The following is a 23,653-nucleotide window of genomic DNA, read 5'->3' on the forward strand; positions in this document are numbered from 1 at the left end:
CAACTAAATGAACTGTTCTGGCCTGTAAAATGATACATGAAAAGGCAACGGATAAAAAGTGGCCCATCTTGATTGCCAAATGTCTGATAACTGCGATATTAGCTTAAAAATAACATCCTTTCATGATTCTAGAGCTGACTATTAAATCCTAAGGTATTCCTAAGCAGCCAAGTAGGAAGTCGATTGACATGCCCTTTGCCTGTATTGACACAGCTGCCATTGAAATAAATATTCTGAAATCATCTGCGGGCGTAAATGAACAGTGGCACAGAAAAACTTAAGCTAGCTAATTGTCTCACCACATTAAAGGAGAACATTTTCACCACAGCTGATCACGGAAATACCTGTCAGTCATCTAGGATGTTTCAGTGACTTTTACTTTATGTACTGGAGAAAAGCATAGAGCAGAGAATAGGGGTAGGATGTGGGTCCCTGATATTATAACAACAGCTGCCTCTTGAGAGAACTTTATTTATTATTTAAGGTGCATTGCAATGAGGCTTCTCACTGAGGGCCCAAGTGTTGCCTCAGAGTTGTAAAATGCGAACACTACATACAATTAAGTCTACTGAGTGTATGGAATGGGCTGCCGGTGACTGTGGTGGAGGCAGATACGATGGGGTCTTTTAAGAGACTCTTGGATAGGTACATGGAGCTTAGAAAAATAGAGGGCTATGAGTAACCATAGGTAATTTCTAAAGTAAGTACATGTTTAGCACAGCATTGTGGGCTGAAGGGCCTGTAATTGCTGTAGGGTTTCTATGTTTCTAAACCATTCCGATAATTTGACAAAAGTATCAGTGGAGGAAACTAAATAACTTAAGTAAATGAAATGTCCCATAGTCAGAGCTTTAAAATTACAGGCTTCTGATGAAACATTGGTGACAGTCATTGGGCTGCTGATATGCAATCTTTGTTTGTGTTCCTCTCTGTGCATCGGGCATCAGCTGTACCATTTTTTTTAGCATTTGTTTGTTTTTCTGAGTCCCTAGTTCAATGCTCAACCCAGCATAGACGAAAGTGTGCAAAGAGGTGGTTAGATTCAAACTCAAGACCACTCACCTCAAAGTCCAGTGCAGGCGCCACTACACTACCAGTTAGCTAATAGATGTTTAGCATGATAGTAATAGTCTGCCCTACCTTACCATACCAGATTAAAAAGCTGAAAACAGCTGTCAGGAACTGGATACTGAAGTGTAATCGTTAATCCAGTGGTTTCTGCAGACTGCATTTCATGAACTTCTTGCGATTTAGGTACAACAAGAAGACGGTGATTACATTTGGGATGTTCTTAATCCTTCATAGCTCAGATTAAATTTATTATCAAAGTACACATTTGTCACCATATGCAACCCTGAGATTCATTTTCTTACAGGCAATCACAGTAAGTCCAAGAACCATAATAGAAACAATGAAAGACCGCACTCAATAGAACAAACAACCAATGTGCAAGACAGCAACCTATGCAAATACAAAAGAGAGAAAAAAAATAAACATAAATAAATATTGAATAGATATTGAGAAGATAAAATGAAGAGCCCTCGAAAGTGAGTCCATAGGTTGTGGAAACATATCAATGATGGGGCAAGTGAAACCTTTGTTTCAAGAGCCTGATGGTTGAGGGGTAATAACAGTGTCTGAACATGGTATTGTGAGTCTTGAGGATCCTATCCCTTCTTCCTGATGGCAGCAGCAAGAATAGAGGGCATCCTGAGTGGTTGGGGTCCTTGATGATAAATGCTGCTTTCCTGCGACAACACTCCATGTAGGTTTTGCCCCTGATGGCCTGGGACATATTCACTACTTTCGTAGGATTTTCCATACAAAGACATTGATGCTTCAATGCTAGACTGTGATACAACCAGTCAATATACTACCACATATATATTGAACTGAATTGACTTTATTTCTTAAATCCTTCATATACATGAGTAAAAATCTTTATGTTATGTCTCCATCTGAATGAGCAATGTGCAATCATAGTAAATTATAATAATTTATAATAAATAGAACTGTCAATGTAATATAAAGTACACTCAAATCAGCATGAGTTCATCAGGCCCGGAGCCCGTTGGTCCTGGCTTTTATGCTGCGGCACCACTTCCCAGATGGTAGCAGCTGGAATAGATTGTGGTTGGGGTGACTCAGGTACCCAATGATCCTATGGACTCTTTTTATACACTTGTCCTTGTACATCTCCTAAATCATGGGAAGTGCACATCTACGGATGCGCTGGGGTGTCCACACCACTCTCTGAAGAGTCCTGCGATTGAGGGAGGTGCAGTTCCCATACCAGGCAGTGATGCAGCCAGTCAGGATTGTGCCTCTGTAGAAAACGGGGGCCCATACCAAACATCCTCAACTGTCTGAGATGAAAGAGGCGCTGTTGTGCCTTTTTCACCACACAGCTGGTGTGTGCAGACTGTGTGAGGTCCTCAGTGATGTAGATGCCAAGGAACTTGAAGCTGTTTACCTTCTCGACTCCAGATCCATTGATGTCAATAGGGGTTAGCCTGTCTCCATTGCTCCTATAATCCACAACCAACTCCTTTGGTTTTGCTACACTGAGAGAGATGTATTGTTGTTTTCTCGACACCACTGTGGCAGGGTAATGACTTCTTCTCTTTAGGCTGCCTCGTTATTAATGAAATTAAGCCAATCGATGTACAAACTGTAGTATCATCAGCAAATTTAATTAGCAGATTGGAGCTGTGGGCGGTGACTCAGTCATGGGTATACAGGGAGTAAAGGAGGAGACTCAGTACACAGCACTGAGGGGCTCCTGTGTTGAGAGACAGAGGGGTGAAGGAGAGGGAGCAACTCTTACCACCTGCTGGCAATCAATCTGACAGGAAGTCCAGGACCCAGCTGCACAAGGCAGGGTCAAAACCAAGCTCTCTGAGCTTCTTGTTGAGCTTGGATGGAATTATGGTGTTGAATGCTGAACTGTAGTCCAAGAACAGCATTCTCACATCAGCATCCTTCTTCTCCAGATGTGTAAAGCACGGTATGTAGAGCAGTGGCTATTGTGTCACCTGTCGATAGGTTGCGTCAGTAGACAAATTATAGGGGGTCCAGTTTGGGTGGCAGCAAGCTGCAGATGAAATCTTTGACCAGCCCCTCAAAGCATTTCCTTATTATTGAGGTGAGTGCGACAGGATGCCATTTCCACTCTGACTCTCTCCACTCTGACTCTCTCCACTCTGACTCTCACCACTCTGATTCTCACCACTCTGTCCACACTGACTCTGTCCACTCTGACTCTCTCCACTCTGTCCACACTGACTCTGTCCACTCTGACTCAGTCCAATCTGATTCTCTCCACTCTGACTCTGTCCAATCTGACTCTGTCCACTCTGACTCTCTGCAGTCTGATTCTCTCCACTCTGACTCTGTCCAATCTGACTCTGTCCACTCTGACTCTCTCCAATCTGATGCTGTCAACTCTGACTCTCTCCACTCTGACTCGATCCACTCTGACTCTCTCCACTCTGAAACTGCCCTCTCTGACTCTGTCCACTCTGACTCGGTCCACTCAGTCTCTCTCAACTCCGACTCTGTCCACTCTGACACTCTCCACTCTGAATCTCTCCACTCTGACTCTATCAACTCTGACTCTCTCCACTCTGACTCGATCCACTCTGACACACTCCACTCCGAAACTGCCCTCTCTGACTCTGTCCACTCTGACTCTGTCCACTCTGACTCGGTCCACTCTGACTCTGTCCACTCAGACTCTGTCCCCTCAGACTCTCTTCAATCTGAATCTATCCACTCTGACTCCCTCCACTCTGATTTTCTCCACTCCGACTCTCTCCACACTGACTCTCTCCACTCTAACTCTGTCCACGCTGACTCTGTCCAGGCTGAGTCAGTCCACTCTGACTCAGTCCACTCCGACTCTGTCCACTCAGAGTCTCTCCACTCTGACTCTGTCCAGTCTGAGTCTGTCCACTCTCACTCTCTCCACTCCAACTCTCTCCACTCTGAATCTCTCCACTCTGACATTGTCCACTCTGACTCTGTCCACTCAGACTCTATCCAATCTGACGCTGTCAACTCTGACTCTCTCCACTCTGACTCTCTGCACTCTGAATCTCTCCACTCTGACTCTGTCCACTGTGGCTCTATCCACTCTGACTCTCTGCACTCTGACTCTCTCCACTCAGACTCTGAATACTCTGACTCTCTCCACTCTGACTCTGTCCACGCTGACTCTCTCCACTCTGACTCTGTCCACGCTGACTCTGTCCACTCCAACTCTGTCCACTCTGACTCTGTCCACTCAGACTCTGTCCCCTCAGACTCTCTCCAATCTGAATCTGTCCACTATGACTCCCTCCACTCTGATTTTCTCCACTCTGACTCTGTCCACTCTGTCTCTCCCAACTCTGAGTCAGTCCACTCTGACTCAGTCCACTCTGACTCTGTCCACTCAGACGCTCTCCACTCTGACACAGTCCACTCAGACTCTCTCCAATCTGACTCACTCCACTCTGACTCTGTCCACTCTGAAACTCTGCAGTCTGACTCTGTCCACTCTGACTGTCTCCACTCCGAATCTCTCCACTCAGACTCTCTGCACTCTGACACTCTCCACTCTGACTCTGTCCACTCAGACTCTCTCAACTCCGACTCTGTCCACTCTGAATCTCTCCACTCTGCATCTCTCCACTCTGACTCTGTCCACTCTGACTCTCTCCTGTCTGACTCTATCAACTCTGACTCTCTCCACTCTGACTCGATCCACTCTGACACACTCCACTCCGAAACTGCCCTCTCTGACTCTGTCCACTCTGACTCGGTCCACTCTGACTCTGTCCACTCAGACTCTGTCCACTCTGACTCTCTCCAATCTGATGCTGTCAACTCTGACTCTCTCCACTCTGACTCGATCCACTCTGACTCTCTCCACTCTGAAACTGCCCTCTCTGACTCTGTCCACTCTGGCCCTCTCCTCTCAGACTCTCTGCACTCTGACTCGCTCCACTCTTACTCTGTCCACTCCGACTCTGTCCACTCTGACTCTCTCCACTCTGACTCTGTCTACTTTGACTCTGCCCACTCTGACTCTGTACGATCTGACTGTCTCCACTCTGACTCTCTGCACTCTGACACTGTCCCCTCTGACTCTCTCCACTCCGACTCTCTCCACTCTGACTCTCTCCACTCTGACTCTGTCCACTCCGATTCGGTCCACTCTGACTCTCTCCACTCTGACTCTCTCCACTCTGAATCTCTCCACTCTGACTCTCTCCACTCTGACTCTGTCCACTCTGACTCTCTCCACTCCGACTCTGTCCACTCTGACTCTCTCCACTCTGACTCTGTCCACTCTGACTCTCTCCACTCTGACTCTCTCCACTCTGACACTCTCCACTCCGACTCTCTCCACTCTGACTCTCTCCACTCTGACTCTCTCCACTCTGACTCTGTCCACTCCGATTCGGTCCACTCCGACTCTCTCCACTCCGACTCTCTCCACCCAGACCCTGTCCACTCTGACTCTCTCCACTCTGACTCTCTCCACTCTGACTCTCTCCACTCTGACTCTCTCCACTCCGACTCTGTCCACTCTGAATCCTTCCACTCCGACTCTCTCCAGTCTCACTCTGTCCACTCCGACTCTTTACACTCCGACTCTCTGCACTCCGAATCTCTCCAATCTGACTGTGTCCACTCTGACTCTCTCCACCCAGACTCTGTCCACGCCTTCTCTGTCCACTCTGACCCTGTCCACTCTTACTCTGTCCACTCTGACTCGATCCACTCTGACTCTGTCCAATCTGACTCTCTCCACTCTGACACGATCCACTCCGACTCTCTCCACTCTGACTCTCTCCACTCTGCCTCTGTCTACTTTGACTCTGTCCACTCTGACTCTGTACGCTCTGACTGTCTCCACTCAGACTCTCTGCACTCTGACACTGTCCACTCTGACTCTCTCCACTCCGACTCTCTCCACTCTGACACTCTCCACTCAGACTCTGTCCACTCCCACTCTCTCCACTCAAACTCTGTCCGCTCAGTCTCTCTCCACTCTGACTCTCTCGACTCAAACTCTGTCCACTCTGACTCTGTACGCTCTGACTGTCTCCACTCTGACTCTCTGCACTCTGTCTCTCTCCACTCTGACTCTCTCGACTCCGACTCTGTCCACTCTGACTCTCTCCACTCTGACTCTGTCCACTCTGATTCTGTCCACTCCGTTTCGGTCCACTCTGAAACTCTGAACTATGACTCTGTCCGCTCTGACCCAGTCCACTCTGACTCGATCAACTCTGACACCGTCCACTGAGACACAGTCATCTCTGACTCTCTCCACTCTGCCTCTCTCCCCTCTGACTCTCTCCCCTCTGACTCTCTCCACTCTGATTCTCTCCACTGTGACTCTGTCCACTCAGATTCTGTCCCCTCAGATTCTCTCCAATCTGACTCTGTCCACTCTGACACTCTCCACTCTGACTCTGTCCACTCAGAGTCTCTCCACTCTGACTCTCTCGACTCCGAGTCTGTCCAGTCTGACTCTCTCCACTCTGACTCTGTCCACTCTGATTCTGTCCACTCCATTTCGGTCCACTCTGAAACTCTAAACTATGACTCTGTCCGCTCTGACCCAGTCCACTCTGACTCGATCAACTCCGACACTGTCCACTGAGACACAGTCATCTCTGACTCTCTCCACTCCGACTCTCTCCACTCCGACTCTCTCCACTCCGACCCTGTCCACTCTGACTCTCTCCACTCTGACTCTCTCCACTCTGACTCTCTCCACTCTGACTCTCTCCACTCCGACTCTGTCCACTCTGACTCTCTCCACTCTGACTCTGTCCACTCTGACTCTCTCCACTCTGACTCTCTCCACTCTGACTCTCTCCACTCCGACTCTCTCCACTCTGACTCTCTCCACTCTGATTCTCTCCACTCTGACTCTGTCCACTCTGACTCTCTCCACTCCGACCCTGTCCACTCTGACTCTCTCCACTCTGACTCTCTCCACTCTGACTCTCTCCACTCTGACTCTCTCCACTCCGACTCTGTCCACTCTGACTCTCTCCACTCTGACTCTGTCCACTCTGACTCTCTCCACTCTGACTCTCTCCACTCTGACTCTCTCCACTCCGACTCTCTCCACTCTGACTCTCTCCACTCTGACTCTGTCCACTCTGACTCTCTCCACTCTGCCTCTCTCCACTCTGACTCTGTCCACTCAGACTCTGCCCACTCTGACTCTCTGCACTCTGATTCTCTCCACTCTGACTCTCTCCACTCTGCCTCTCTCCACTCTGACTCTGTCCACTCAGACGCTGCCCACTCTGACTCTCTGCACTCTGACTCTCTCCACTCTGATTCTCTCCACTCTGACTCTCTCCACTCTGCCTCTCTCCACTCTGACTCTGTCCACTCAGACTCAGCCCACTCTGACTCTCTGCACTCTGACTCTCTCCACTCTGATTCTCTCCACTCTGACTCTCTCCACTCTGACTCTGTCCACGCTGACTCTGTCCACTCAGATTTTGTCCCCTCAGACTCTGTCCACTCTGACTCTCCCCACTCTGAGTCAGTCCACTCTGACTCAGTCCACTCCGACTATGTCCACTCAGACTCTCTCCACTCAGAGACAGTCCACTCAAACTCTCTCCAATCTGATTCACTCCACTCTGACTCTGTCCACTCTGAAACTCTGCAGTCTGACTCTGTCCACTCTAACTCTCTCCACTATGACTCTCTGCACTCTGACACTCTCCACTCTGACTCTGTCCACTCAGAGTCTGTCCAGTCCTACACTGTCCTCTCCGTCTCTGTCCACTCTGACTATCTCCACTCTGACTCTCTCCACTCTGACTATCTCCACTCTGAATCCTTCCACTCCGACTCTCTCCAGTCTCACTCTGTCCACTCCGACTCTTTACACTCCGACTCTCTGCACTCCGAATCTCTCCAATCTCACTGTGTCCACTCTGACTCTCTCCACCCAGACTCTGTCCACGCCTTCTCTGTCCACTCTGACCCTGTCTACTCTTACTCTGTCCACTCCGACTCTGTCCAATCTGACTCTCTCCACTCTGACACGATCCACTCCGACTCTCTCCACTCTGACTCTCTCCACTCTGCCTCTGTCTACTTTGACTCTGTCCACTCTGACTCTGTACGCTCTGACTGTCTCCACTCAGACTCTCTGCACTCTGACACTGTCCACTCTGACTCTCTCCACTCTGACTCTCTCCACTCTGACACTCTCCACTCAGACTCTGTCCACTCCCACTCTCTCCACTCAAACTCTGTCCGCTCAGTCTCTCTCCACTCTGACTCTCTCGACTCCGACTCTGTCCACTCTGACTCTCTCCACTCTGACTCTGTCCACTCTGATTCTGTCCACTCCGTTTCGGTCCACTCTGAAACTCTAAACTGTGACTCTGTCCGCTCTGACGCAGTCCACTCTGACTCGATCAACTCTGACACCGTCCACTGAGACACAGTCATCTCTGACTCTCTCCACTCTGCCTCTCTCCCCTCTGACTCTCTCCCCTCTGACTCTCTCCACTCTGATTCTCTCCACTCTGACTCTGTCCACTCCGACTATGTCCACTCCGACTCTGTCCACTCTGACTCTGTCCACTCAGATTCTGTCCCCTCAGATTCTCTCCAATCTGACTCTGTCCACTCTGACACTCTCCACTCTGACTCTGTCCACTCAGAGTCTCTCCACTCTGACTCTCTCGACTCCGACTCTGTCCAGTCTGACTCTCTCCACTCTGACTCTGTCCACTCTGATTCTGTCCACTCCGTTTCAGTCCACTCTGAAACTCTAAACTATGACTCTGTCCGCTCTGACCCAGTCCACTCTGACTCGATCAACTCCGACACTGTCCACTGAGACACAGTCATCTCTGACTCTCTCCACTCTGCCTCTCTCCACTCTGACTCTGTCCAGTCTGACTCTGTCCATGCTGGCCCTCTCCACTCTGACTCTCTGCACTCTTACTCTGTACACTCCGACTCTGTCCACTCTGACTCTCTGCACTCTGACTCTCTCCACTCTGACTCTCTCCCCTCTGACTCTGTCCACGCTGAGTCTCCACTCAGATTTTGTCCCCTCAGACTCTGTCCACTCTGACTCTCCCCACTCTGAGTCAGTCCACTCTGACTCAGTCCACTCCGACTATGTCCACTCAGACTCTCACCACTCAGAGACAGTCCACTCAAACTCTCTCCAATCTGATTCACTCCACTCTGACTCTGTCCACTCTGAAACTCTGCAGTCTGACTCTGTCCACTCTAACTCTCTCCACTATGACTCTCTGCACTCTGACACTCTCCACTCTGACTCTGTCCACTCAGAGTCTGTCCAGTCCTACTTTGTCCTCTCCGTCTCTGTCCACTCTGACTATCTCCACTCTGAATCCTTCCACTCTGACTCTCTCCAGTCTCACTCTGTCCACTCCGACTCTTTACACTCCGACTCTCTGCACTCCGAATCTCCCCAATCTCACTGTGTCCACTCTGACTCTCTCCACCCAGACTCTGTCCACGCCTTCTCTGTCCACTCTGACCCTGTCTACTCTTACTCTGTCCACTCCGACTCTGTCCACTCTGACTCGATCCACTCTGACTCTGTCCAATCTGACTCTCTCCACTCTGACACGATCCACTCCGACTCTCTCCACTCTGACTCTCTCCACTCTGCCTCTGTCTACTTTGACTCTGTCCACACTGACTCTGTACGCTCTGACTGTCTCCACTCAGACTCTCTGCACTCTGACACTGTCCACTCTGACTCTCTCCACTCCGACTCTCTCCACTCTGACACTCTCCACTCAGACTCTGTCCACTCCCACTCTCTCCACTCAAACTCTGTCCGCTCAGTCTCTCTCCACTCTGACTCTCTCGACTCCGACTCTGTCCACTCTTACTCTCTCCACTCTGACTCTGTCCACTCTGATTCTGTCCACTCCGTTTCAGTCCACTCTGAAACTCTAAACTATGACTCTGTCCGCTCTGACCCAGTCCACTCTGACTCGATCAACTCTGACACCGTCCACTGAGACACAGTCATCTCTGACTCTCTCCACTCTGCCTCTCTCCCCTCTGACTCTCTCCCCTCTGACTCTCTCCACTCTGATTCTCTCCACTCTGACACTGTCCACTCTGACTCTGTACACTCCGACTATGTCCACTCTGACTCTGTCCACTCAGATTCTGTCCCCTCAGATTCTCTCCAATCTGTCTCTGTCCACTCTGATACTGTCCACTCTGACTCTGTCCACTCAGAGTCTCTCCACTCTGACTCTCTCGACTCCGACTCTGTCCAGTCTGACTCTCTCCACTCTGATTCTGTCCACTCTGATTCTGTCCACTCCGTTTCGGTCCACTCTGAAACTCTAAACTATGACTCTGTCCGCTCTGACCCAGTCCACTCTGACTCGATCAACTCCGACACTGTCCACTGAGACACAGTCATCTCTGACTCTCTCCACTCTGCCTCTCTCCACTCAGACTCTGTCCAGTCTGACTCTGTCCACTCTGGCCCTCTCCACTCTGACTCTCTGCACTCTTACTCTGTACACTCCGACTCTGTCCACTCTGACTCTCTGCACTCTGCCTCTCTCCACTCTGACTCTGTCCAGTCTGACTATGTCCACTCTGGCCCTCTCCACTCTGACTCTCTGCACTCTTACTCTCTCCACTCTGATTCTCTCCACTCTGACTCTCTCCACTCTGCCTCTCTCCACTCTGACTCTGTCCACTCAGACGCTGCCCACTCTGACTCTCTGCACTCTGACTCTCTCCACTCTGATTCTCTCCACTCTGACTCTCTCCACTCTGCCTCTCTCCACTCTGACTCTGTCCACTCAGACTCTGCCCACTCTGACTCTCTGCACTCTGATTCTCTCCACTCTGACTCTCTCCACTCTGCCTCTCTCCACTCTGACTCTGTCCACTCAGACTCTGCCCACTCTGACTCTCTGCACTCTGACTCTCTCCACTCTGACTCTCTCCACTCTGACTCTGTCCACGCTGACTCTGTCCACTCAGATTTTGTCCCCTCAGACTCTGTCCACTCTGACTCTCCCCACTCTGAGTCAGTCCACTCTGACTCAGTCCACTCCGACTCTGTCCACTCAGACTCTCTCCACTCAGAGACAGTCCACTCAAACTCTCTCCAATCTGATTCACTCCACTCTGACTCTGTCCACTCTGAAACTCTGCAGTCTGACTCTGTCCACTCTAACTCTCTCCACTATGACTCTCTGCACTCTGACACTCTCCACTCTGACTCTGTCCACTCAGAGTCTGTCCAGTCCTACTCTGTCCTCTCCGTCTCTCTCCACTCTGACTATCTCCACTCTGAATCCTTCCACTCCGACTCTCTACAGTCTCACTCTGTCCACTCCGACTCTCTGCACTCCGAATCTCTCCAATCTCACTGTGTCCACTCTGACTCTCTCCACCCAGACTCTGTCCACGCCTTCTCTGTCCACTCTGACCCTGTCCACTCTTACTCTGTCCACTCTGACTCTGTCCACTCTGACTCGATCCACTCTGACTCTGTCCAATCTGACTCTCTCCACTCTGACACGATCCACTCCGACTCTCTGCACTCCGACTCTCTCCACTCTGACACTCTCCACTCAGACTCCGTCCACTCCCACTCTCTCCACTCAAACTCTGTCCGCTCAGTCTCTCTCCACTCTGACTCTCTCGACTCCGACTCTGTCCACTCTGACTCTGTCCACTCTGATTCTGTCCACTCCGTTTCGGTCCACTCTGAAACTCTAAACTATGACTCTGTCCGCTCTGACCCAGTCCACTCTGACTCGATCAACTCTGACACCTTCCACTGAGACACAGTCATCTCTGACTCTCTCCACTCTGCCTCTCTCCCCTCTGCCTCTCTCCCCTCTGACTCTCTCCACTCTGGCCCTCTCCACTCTGACTCTCTGCACTCTTACTCTGTACACTCCGACTCTGTCCACTCTGACTCTCTGCACTCTGACTCTCTCCACTCTGATTCTCTCCACTCTGACTCTCTCCACTCTGCCTCTCTCCACTCTGACTCTGTCCACTCAGACTCTGCCCACTCTGACTCTCTCCACTCTGACTTTGTCCAGTCTGACTCTGTACGTTCTGACTGTCTCCACTCAGACTCTCTGCACTCTGACACTGTCCACTCTGACTCTCTCCACTCCGACTCTCTCCACTCTGACACTCTCCACTCAGACTCTGTCCACTCCCACTCTCTCCACTCAAACTCTGTCCGCTCAGTCTCTCTCCACTCTGACTCTCTCGACTCAAACTCTGTCCACTCTGACTCTGTACGCTCTGACTGTCTCCACTCTGACTCTCTGCACTCTGTCTCTCTCCACTCTGACTCTCTCGACTCCGACTCTGTCCACTCTGACTCTCTCCACTCTGACTCTGTCCACTCTGATTCTGTCCACTCCGTTTCGGTCCACTCTGAAACTCTGAACTATGACTCTGTCCGCTCTGACCCAGTCCACTCTGACTCTGTCCAATCTGACTCTCTCCACTCTGACACGATCCACTCCGACTCTCTGCACTCTGACTCTCTCCACTCTGACTCTCTCCACTCCGACTCTCTCCACTCTGACACTCTCCACTCAGACTCTGTCCACTCCCACTCTCTCCACTCAAACTCTGTCCGCTCAGTCTCTCTCCACTCTGACTCTCTCGACTCAAACTCTGTCCACTCTGACTCGATCCACTCTGACTCTGTCCAATCTGACTCTCTCCACTCTGACACGATCCACTCCGACTCTCTGCACTCTGACTCTCTCCACTCTGACTCTCTCCACTCCGACTCTCTCCACTCTGACACTCTCCACTCAGACTCTGTCCACTCCCACTCTCTCCACTCAAACTCTGTCCGCTCAGTCTCTCTCCACTCTGACTCTCTCGACTCAAACTCTGTCCACTCTGACTCTGTACGCTCTGACTGTCTCCACTCTGACTCTCTGCACTCTGTCTCTCTCCACTCTGACTCTCTCGACTCCGACTCTGTCCACTCTGACTCTCTCCACTCTGACTCTGTCCACTCTGATTCTGTCCACTCCGTTTCGGTCCACTCTGAAACTCTGAACTATGACTCTGTCCGCTCTGACCCAGTCCACTCTGACTCGATCAACTCTGACACCGTCCACTGAGACACAGTCATCTCTGACTCTCTCCACTCTGCCTCTCTCCCCTCTGACTCTCTCCCCTCTGACTCTCTCCACTCTGATTCTCTCCACTGTGACTCTGTCCACTCAGATTCTGTCCCCTCAGATTCTCTCCAATCTGACTCTGTCCACTCTGACACTCTCCACTCTGACTCTGTCCACTCAGAGTCTCTCCACTCTGACTCTCTCGACTCCGAGTCTGTCCAGTCTGACTCTCTCCACTCTGACTCTGTCCACTCTGATTCTGTCCACTCCATTTCGGTCCACTCTGAAACTCTAAACTATGACTCTGTCCGCTCTGACCCAGTCCACTCTGACTCGATCAACTCCGACACTGTCCACTGAGACACAGTCATCTCTGACTCTCTCCACTCTGCCTCTCTCCACTCTGACTCTGTCCAGTCTGACTATGTCCACTCTGGCCCTCTCCACTCTGACTCTCTGCACTCTTACTCTGTACACTCCGACTCTGTCCACTCTGACTCTCTCCACTCTGATTCTCTCCACTCTGACTCTCTCCACTCTGCCTCTCTCCACTCTGACTCTGTCCACTCAGACTCAGCCCACTCTGACTCTCTGCACTCTGACTCTCTCCACTCTGATTCTCTCCACTCTGACTCTCTCCACTCTGACTCTGTCCACGCTGACTCTGTCCACTCAGATTTTGTCCCCTCAGACTCTGTCCACTCTGACTCTCCCCACTCTGAGTCAGTCCACTCTGACTCAGTCCACTCCGACTATGTCCACTCAGACTCTCTCCACTCAGAGACAGTCCACTCAAACTCTCTCCAATCTGATTCACTCCACTCTGACTCTGTCCACTCTGAAACTCTGCAGTCTGACTCTGTCCACTCTAACTCTCTCCACTATGACTCTCTGCACTCTGACACTCTCCACTCTGACTCTGTCCACTCAGAGTCTGTCCAGTCCTACACTGTCCTCTCCGTCTCTGTCCACTCTGACTATCTCCACTCTGACTCTCTCCACTCTGACTATCTCCACTCTGAATCCTTCCACTCCGACTCTCTCCAGTCTCACTCTGTCCACTCCGACTCTTTACACTCCGACTCTCTGCACTCCGAATCTCTCCAATCTCACTGTGTCCACTCTGACTCTCTCCACCCAGACTCTGTCCACGCCTTCTCTGTCCACTCTGACCCTGTCTACTCTTACTCTGTCCACTCCGACTCTGTCCAATCTGACTCTCTCCACTCTGACACGATCCACTCCGACTCTCTCCACTCTGACTCTCTCCACTCTGCCTCTGTCTACTTTGACTCTGTCCACTCTGACTCTGTACGCTCTGACTGTCTCCACTCAGACTCTCTGCACTCTGACACTGTCCACTCTGACTCTCTCCACTCCGACTCTCTCCACTCTGACACTCTCCACTCAGACTCTGTCCACTCCCACTCTCTCCACTCAAACTCTGTCCGCTCAGTCTCTCTCCACTCTGACTCTCTCGACTCCGACTCTGTCCACTCTGACTCTCTCCACTCTGACTCTGTCCACTCTGATTCTGTCCACTCCGTTTCGGTCCACTCTGAAACTCTAAACTATGACTCTGTCCGCTCTGACCCAGTCCACTCTGACTCGATCAACTCTGACACCGTCCACTGAGACACAGTCATCTCTGACTCTCTCCACTCTGCCTCTCTCCCCTCTGACTCTCTCCCCTCTGACTCTCTCCACTCTGATTCTCTCCACTCTGACTCTGTCCACTCCGACTATGTCCACTCCGACTCTGTCCACTCTGACTCTGTCCACTCAGATTCTGTCCACTCAGATTCTCTCCAACCTGACTCTGTCCACTCTGACACTCTCCACTCTGACTCTGTCCACTCAGAGTCTCTCCACTCTGACTCTCTCGACTCCGACTCTGTCCAGTCTGACTCTCTCCACTCTGACTCTGTCCACTCTGATTCTGTCCACTCCGTTTCAGTCCACTCTGAAACTCTAAACTATGACTCTGTCCGCTCTGACCCAGTCCACTCTGACTCGATCAACTCCGACACTGTCCACTGAGACACAGTCATCTCTGACTCTCTCCACTCTGCCTCTCTCCACTCTGACTCTGTCCAGTCTGACTCTGTCCATGCTGGCCCTCTCCACTCTGACTCTCTGCACTCTTACTCTGTACACTCCGACTCTGTCCACTCTGACTCTCTGCACTCTGACTCTCTCCACTCTGACTCTCTCCCCTCTGACTCTGTCCACGCTGAGTCTCCACTCAGATTTTGTCCCCTCAGACTCTGTCCACTCTGACTCTCCCCACTCTGAGTCAGTCCACTCTGACTCAGTCCACTCCGACTATGTCCACTCAGACTCTCACCACTCAGAGACAGTCCACTCAAACTCTCTCCAATCTGATTCACTCCACTCTGACTCTGTCCACTCTGAAACTCTGCAGTCTGACTCTGTCCACTCTAACTCTCTCCACTATGACTCTCTGCACTCTGACACTCTCCACTCTGACTCTGTCCACTCAGAGTCTGTCCAGTCCTACTTTGTCCTCTCCGTCTCTGTCCACTCTGACTATCTCCACTCTGAATCCTTCCACTCTGACTCTCTCCAGTCTCACTCTGTCCACTCCGACTCTTTACACTCCGACTCTCTGCACTCCGAATCTCCCCAATCTCACTGTGTCCACTCTGACTCTCTCCACCCAGACTCTGTCCACGCCTTCTCTGTCCACTCTGACCCTGTCTACTCTTACTCTGTCCACTCCGACTCTGTCCACTCTGACTCGATCCACTCTGACTCTGTCCAATCTGACTCTCTCCACTCTGACACGATCCACTCCGACTCTCTCCACTCTGACTCTCTCCACTCTGCCTCTGTCTACTTTGACTCTGTCCACACTGACTCTGTACGCTCTGACTGTCTCCACTCAGACTCTCTGCACTCTGACACTGTCCACTCTGACTCTCTCCACTCCGACTCTCTCCACTCTGACACTCTCCACTCAGACTCTGTCCACTCCCACTCTCTCCACTCAAACTCTGTCCGCTCAGTCTCTCTCCACTCTGACTCTCTCGACTCCGACTCTGTCCACTCTGACTCTCTCCACTCTGACTCTGTCCACTCTGATTCTGTCCACTCCGTTTCAGTCCACTCTGAAACTCTAAACTATGACTCTGTCCGCTCTGACCCAGTCCACTCCGACTCGATCAACTCTGACACCGTCCACTGAGACACAGTCATCTCTGACTCTCTCCACTCTGCCTCTCTCCCCTCTGACTCTCTCCCCTCTGACTCTCTCCACTCTGATTCTCTCCACTCTGACTCTGTCCACTCCGACTATGTCCACTCCGACTCTGTCCACTCTGACTCTGTCCACTCAGATTCTGTCCACTCAGATTCTCTCCAATCTGACTCTGTCCACTCTGACACTCTCCACTCTGACTCTGTCCACTCAGAGTCTCTCCACTCTGACTCTCTCGACTCCGACTCTGTCCAGTCTGACTCTCTCCACTCTGACTCTGTCCACTCTGATTCTGTCCACTCCGTTTCAGTCCACTCTGAAACTCTAAACTATGACTCTGTCCGCTCTGACCCAGTCCACTCTGACTCGATCAACTCCGACACTGTCCACTGAGACACAGTCATCTCTGACTCTCTCCACTCTGCCTCTCTCCACTCTGACTCTGTCCAGTCTGACTCTGTCCATGCTGGCCCTCTCCACTCTGACTCTCTGCACTCTTACTCTGTACACTCCGACTCTGTCCACTCTGACTCTCTGCACTCTGACTCTCTCCACTCTGACTCTCTCCCCTCTGACTCTGTCCACGCTGAGTCTCCACTCAGATTTTGTCCCCTCAGACTCTGTCCACTCTGACTCTCCCCACTCTGAGTCAGTCCACTCTGACTCAGTCCACTCCGACTATGTCCACTCAGACTCTCACCACTCAGAGACAGTCCACTCAAACTCTCTCCAATCTGATTCACTCCACTCTGACTCTGTCCACTCTGAAACTCTGCAGTCTGACTCTGTCCACTCTAACTCTCTCCACTATGACTCTCTGCACTCTGACACTCTCCACTCTGACTCTGTCCACTCAGAGTCTGTCCAGTCCTACTTTGTCCTCTCCGTCTCTGTCCACTCTGACTATCTCCACTCTGAATCCTTCCACTCTGACTCTCTCCAGTCTCACTCTGTCCACTCCGACTCTTTACACTCCGACTCTCTGCACTCCGAATCTCCCCAATCTCACTGTGTCCACTCTGACTCTCTCCACCCAGACTCTGTCCACGCCTTCTCTGTCCACTCTGACCCTGTCTACTCTTACTCTGTCCACTCCGACTCTGTCCACTCTGACTCGATCCACTCTGACTCTGTCCAATCTGACTCTCTCCACTCTGACACGATCCACTCCGACTCTCTCCACTCTGACTCTCTCCACTCTGCCTCTGTCTACTTTGACTCTGTCCACACTGACTCTGTACGCTCTGACTGTCTCCACTCAGACTCTCTGCACTCTGACACTGTCCACTCTGACTCTCTCCACTCCGACTCTCTCCACTCTGACACTCTCCACTCAGACTCTGTCCACTCCCACTCTCTCCACTCAAACTCTGTCCGCTCAGTCTCTCTCCACTCTGACTCTCTCGACTCCGACTCTGTCCACTCTGACTCTCTCCACTCTGACTCTGTCCACTCTGATTCTGTCCACTCCGTTTCAGTCCACTCTGAAACTCTAAACTATGACTCTGTCCGCTCTGACCCAGTCCACTCCGACTCGATCAACTCTGACACCGTCCACTGAGACACAGTCATCTCTGACTCTCTCCACTCTGCCTCTCTCCCCTCTGACTCTCTCCCCTCTGACTCTCTCCACTCTGATTCTCTCCACTCTGACACTGTCCACTCTGACTCTGTCCACTCCGACTCTGTCCACTCTGACTCTGTCCACTCAGATTCTGTCCCCTCAGATTCTCTCCAATCTGTCTCTGTCCACTCTGACACTCTCCACTCTGACACTGTCCACTCCGACTCTGTCCACTCCGACTCTGTCCACTCTGACTCTGTCCACTCAGATTCTGTCCCCTCAGATTCTCTCCAATCTGACTCTGTCCACTCTGACTCTCTCCACTCTGACTCTGTCCACTCAGAGTCTCTCCACTCTGACTCTCTCGACTCCGACTCTGTCCAGTCTGACTCTCTCCACTCTGATTCTGTCCACTCTGATTCTGTCCACTCCGTTTCGGTCCACTCTGAAACTCTAAACTATGACTCTGTCCGCTCTGACCCAGTCCACTCTGACTCGATCAACTCCGACACTGTCCACTGAGACACAGTCATCTCTGACTCTCTCCACTCTGCCTCTCTCCACTCAGACTCTGTCCAGTCTGACTCTGTCCACTCTGGCCCTCTCCACTCTGACTCTCTGCACTCTTACTCTGTACACTCCGACTCTGTCCACTCTGACTCTCTGCACTCTGCCTCTCTCCACTCTGACTCTGTCCAGTCTGACTATGTCCACTCTGGCCCTCTCCACTCTGACTCTCTGCACTCTTACTCTCTCCACTCTGATTCTCTCCACTCTGACTCTCTCCACTCTGCCTCTCTCCACTCTGACTCTGTCCACTCAGACGCTGCCCACTCTGACTCTCTGCACTCTGACTCTTTCCACTCTGATTCTCTCCACTCTGACTCTCTCCACTCTGCCTCTCTCCACTCTGACTCTGTCCACTCAGACTCTGCCCACTCTGACTCTCTGCACTCTGACTCTCTCCACTCTGACTCTCTCCACTCTGACTCTGTCCACGCTGACTCTGTCCACTCAGATTTTGTCCCCTCAGACTCTGTCCACTCTGACTCTCCCCACTCTGAGTCAGTCCACTCTGACTCAGTCCACTCCGACTCTGTCCACTCAGACTCTCTCCACTCAGAGACAGTCCACTCAAACTCTCTCCAATCTGATTCACTCCACTCTGACTCTGTCCACTCTGAAACTCTGCAGTCTGACTCTGTCCACTCTAACTCTCTCCACTATGACTCTCTGCACTCTGACACTCTCCACTCTGACTCTGTCCACTCAGAGTCTGTCCAGTCCTACTCTGTCCTCTCCGTCTCTCTCCACTCTGACTATCTCCACTCTGAATCCTTCCACTCCGACTCTCTACAGTCTCACTCTGTCCACTCCGACTCTCTGCACTCCGAATCTCTCCAATCTCACTGTGTCCACTCTGACTCTCTCCACCCAGACTCTGTCCACGCCTTCTCTGTCCGCTCTGACCCAGTCCACTCTGACTCGATCAACTCTGACACCGTCCACTGAGACACAGTCATCTCTGACTCTCTCCACTCTGCCTCTCTCCCCTCTGACTCTCTCCCCTCTGACTCTCTCCACTCTGATTCTCTCCACTCTGACACTGTCCACTCTGACTCTGTCCACTCCGACTCTGTCCACTCTGACTCTGTCCACTCAGATTCTGTCCCCTCAGATTCTCTCCAATCTGTCTCTGTCCACTCTGACACTCTCCACTCTGACTCTGTCCACTCAGAGTCTCTCCACTCTGACTCTCTCGACTCCGACTCTGTCCAGTCTGACTCTCTCCACTCTGATTCTGTCCACTCTGATTCTGTCCACTCCGTTTCGGTCCACTCTGAAACTCTAAACTATGACTCTGTCCGCTCTGACCCAGTCCACTCTGACTCGATCAACTCCGACACTGTCCACTGAGACACAGTCATCTCTGACTCTCTCCACTCTGCCTCTCTCCACTCAGACTCTGTCCAGTCTGACTCTGTCCACTCTGGCCCTCTCCACTCTGACTCTCTGCACTCTTACTCTGTACACTCCGACTCTGTCCACTCTGACTCTCTGCACTCTGCCTCTCTCCACTCTGACTCTGTCCAGTCTGACTATGTCCACTCTGGCCCTCTCCACTCTGACTCTCTGCACTCTTACTCTCTCCACTCTGATTCTCTCCACTCTGACTCTCTCCACTCTGCCTCTCTCCACTCTGCCTCTCTCCACTCAGACTCTGTCCAGTCTGACTCTGTCCACTCTGGCCCTCTCCACTCTGACTCAATGCACTCTTACTCTGTACACTCCGACTCTGTCCACTCTGACTCTCTGCACTCTGCCTCTCTCCACTCTGACTCTGTCCAGTCTGACTATGTCCACTCTGGCCCTCTCCACTCTGACTCTCTGCACTCTTACTCTCTCCACTCTGATTCTCTCCACTCTGACTCTCTCCACTCTGCCTCTCTCCACTCTGACTCTGTCCACTCAGACGCTGCCCACTCTGACTCTCTGCACTCTGACTCTCTCCACTCTGATTCTCTCCACTCTGACTCTCTCCACTCTGCCTCTCTCCACTCTGACTCTGTCCACTCAGACTCTGCCCACTCTGACTCTCTGCACTCTGATTCTCTCCACTCTGACTCTCTCCACTCTGCCTCTCTCCACTCTGACTCTGTCCACTCAGACTCTGCCCACTCTGACTCTCTGCACTCTGACTCTCTCCACTCTGACTCTCTCCACTCTGACTCTGTCCACGCTGACTCTGTCCACTCAGATTTTGTCCCCTCAGACTCTGTCCACTCTGACTCTCCCCACTCTGAGTCAGTCCACTCTGACTCAGTCCACTCCGACTCTGTCCACTCAGACTCTCTCCACTCAGAGACAGTCCACTCAAACTCTCTCCAATCTGATTCACTCCACTCTGACTCTGTCCACTCTGAAACTCTGCAGTCTGACTCTGTCCACTCTAACTCTCTCCACTATGACTCTCTGCACTCTGACACTCTCCACTCTGACTCTGTCCACTCAGAGTCTGTCCAGTCCTACTCTGTCCTCTCCGTCTCTCTCCACTCTGACTATCTCCACTCTGAATCCTTCCACTCCGACTCTCTACAGTCTCACTCTGTCCACTCCGACTCTCTGCACTCCGAATCTCTCCAATCTCACTGTGTCCACTCTGACTCTCTCCACCCAGACTCTGTCCACGCCTTCTCTGTCCACTCTGACCCTGTCCACTCTTACTCTGTCCACTCTGACTCTGTCCACTCTGACTCGATCCACTCTGACTCTGTCCAATCTGACTCTCTCCACTCTGACACGATCCACTCCGACTCTCTGCACTCTGACTCTCTCCACTCTGACTCTCTCCACTCCGACTCTCTCCACTCTGACACTCTCCACTCAGACTCCGTCCACTCCCACTCTCTCCACTCAAACTCTGTCCGCTCAGTCTCTCTCCACTCTGACTCTCTCGACTCCGACTCTGTCCACTCTGACTCTGTCCAGTCTGATTCTGTCCACTCCGTTTCGGTCCACTCTGAAACTCTAAACTATGACTCTGTCCGCTCTGACCCAGTCCACTCTGACTCGATCAACTCTGACACCTTCCACTGAGACACAGTCATCTCTGACTCTCTCCACTCTGCCTCTCTCCCCTCTGCCTCTCTCCCCTCTGACTCTCTCCACTCTGGCCCTCTCCACTCTGACTCTCTGCACTCTTACTCTGTACACTCCGACTCTGTCCACTCTGACTCTCTGCACTCTGACTCTCTCCACTCTGATTCTCTCCACTCTGACTCTCTCCACTCTGCCTCTCTCCACTCTGACTCTGTCCACTCAGACTCTGCCCACTCTGACTCTCTCCACTCTGACTTTGTCCAGTCTGACTCTGTACGTTCTGACTGTCTCCACTCAGACTCTCTGCACTCTGACACTGTCCACTCTGACTCTCTCCACTCCGACTCTCTCCACTCTGACACTCTCCACTCAGACTCTGTCCACTCCCACTCTCTCCACTCAAACTCTGTCCGCTCAGTCTCTCTCCACTCTGACTCTCTCGACTCAAACTCTGTCCACTCTGACTCTGTACGCTCTGACTGTCTCCACTCTGACTCTCTGCACTCTGTCTCTCTCCACTCTGACTCTCTCGACTCCGACTCTGTCCACTCTGACTCTCTCCACTCTGACTCTGTCCACTCTGATTCTGTCCACTCCGTTTCGGTCCACTCTGAAACTCTGAACTATGACTCTGTCCGCTCTGACCCAGTCCACTCTGACTCGATCAACTCTGACACCGTCCACTGAGACACAGTCATCTCTGACTCTCTCCACTCTGCCTCTCTCCCCTCTGACTCTCTCCCCTCTGACTCTCTCCACTCTGATTCTCTCCACTGTGACTCTGTCCACTCAGATTCTGTCCCCTCAGATTCTCTCCAATCTGACTCTGTCCACTCTGACACTCTCCACTCTGACTCTGTCCACTCAGAGTCTCTCCACTCTGACTCTCTCGACTCCGAGTCTGTCCAGTCTGACTCTCTCCACTCTGACTCTGTCCACTCTGATTCTGTCCACTCCATTTCGGTCCACTTTGAAACTCTAAACTATGACTCTGTCCGCTCTGACCCAGTCCACTCTGACTCGATCAACTCCGACACTGTCCACTGAGACACAGTCATCTCTGACTCTCTCCACTCTGCCTCTCTCCACTCTGACTCTGTCCAGTCTGACTATGTCCACTCTGGCCCTCTCCACTCTGACTCTCTGCACTCTTACTCTGTACACTCCGACTCTGTCCACTCTGACTCTCTGCACTCTGACTCTCTCCACTCTGATTCTCTCCACTCTGACTCTCTCCACTCTGCCTCTCTCCACTCTGACTCTGTCCACTCAGACTCAGCCCACTCTGACTCTCTGCACTCTGACTCTCTCCACTCTGATTCTCTCCACTCTGACTCTCTCCACTCTGACTCTGTCCACGCTGACTCTGTCCACTCAGATTTTGTCCCCTCAGACTCTGTCCACTCTGACTCTCCCCACTCTGAGTCAGTCCACTCTGACTCAGTCCACTCCGACTATGTCCACTCAGACTCTCTCCACTCAGAGACAGTCCACTCAAACTCTCTCCAATCTGATTCACTCCACTCTGACTCTGTCCACTCTGAAACTCTGCAGTCTGACTCTGTCCACTCTAACTCTCTCCACTATGACTCTCTGCACTCTGACACTCTCCACTCTGACTCTGTCCACTCAGAGTCTGTCCAGTCCTACACTGTCCTCTCCGTCTCTGTCCACTCTGACTATCTCCACTCTGACTCTCTCCACTCTGACTATCTCCACTCTGAATCCTTCCACTCCGACTCTCTCCAGTCTCACTCTGTCCACTCCGACTCTTTACACTCCGACTCTCTGCACTCCGAATCTCTCCAATCTCACTGTGTCCACTCTGACTCTCTCCACCCAGACTCTGTCCACGCCTTCTCTGTCCACTCTGACCCTGTCTACTCTTACTCTGTCCACTCCGACTCTGTCCAATCTGACTCTCTCCACTCTGACACGATCCACTCCGACTCTCTCCACTCTGACTCTCTCCACTCTGCCTCTGTCTACTTTGACTCTGTCCACTCTGACTCTGTACGCTCTGACTGTCTCCACTCAGACTCTCTGCACTCTGACACTGTCCACTCTGACTCTCTCCACTCCGACTCTCTCCACTCTGACACT

At 51.7% G+C, this 23,653-nt stretch overlaps 1 protein-coding gene across 1 annotated transcript in view; it reads right to left on the reverse strand.

The window, feature by feature from the left end:
• Positions 1-3,308: 3,308 nt before the first annotated feature.
• Positions 3,309-23,653, reverse strand: part of LOC132405727 (uncharacterized) — a gene marked incomplete at both ends in the record, with an annotated part of 28,700 nt that continues 8,355 nt past the window's right edge. Inside the window, 2 exons of the mRNA XM_059990763.1 lie at positions 3,309-3,356; positions 3,651-3,701. Of these exons, the coding sequence (XP_059846746.1) occupies positions 3,309-3,356; positions 3,651-3,701 (99 nt within the window). The remainder of the gene's footprint in view (positions 3,357-3,650; positions 3,702-23,653) is intronic.

This window comes from Hypanus sabinus, chromosome 15 (genome assembly GCF_030144855.1).
Source record: "Hypanus sabinus isolate sHypSab1 chromosome 15, sHypSab1.hap1, whole genome shotgun sequence".
NCBI lineage: Eukaryota > Metazoa > Chordata > Chondrichthyes > Myliobatiformes > Dasyatidae > Hypanus > Hypanus sabinus.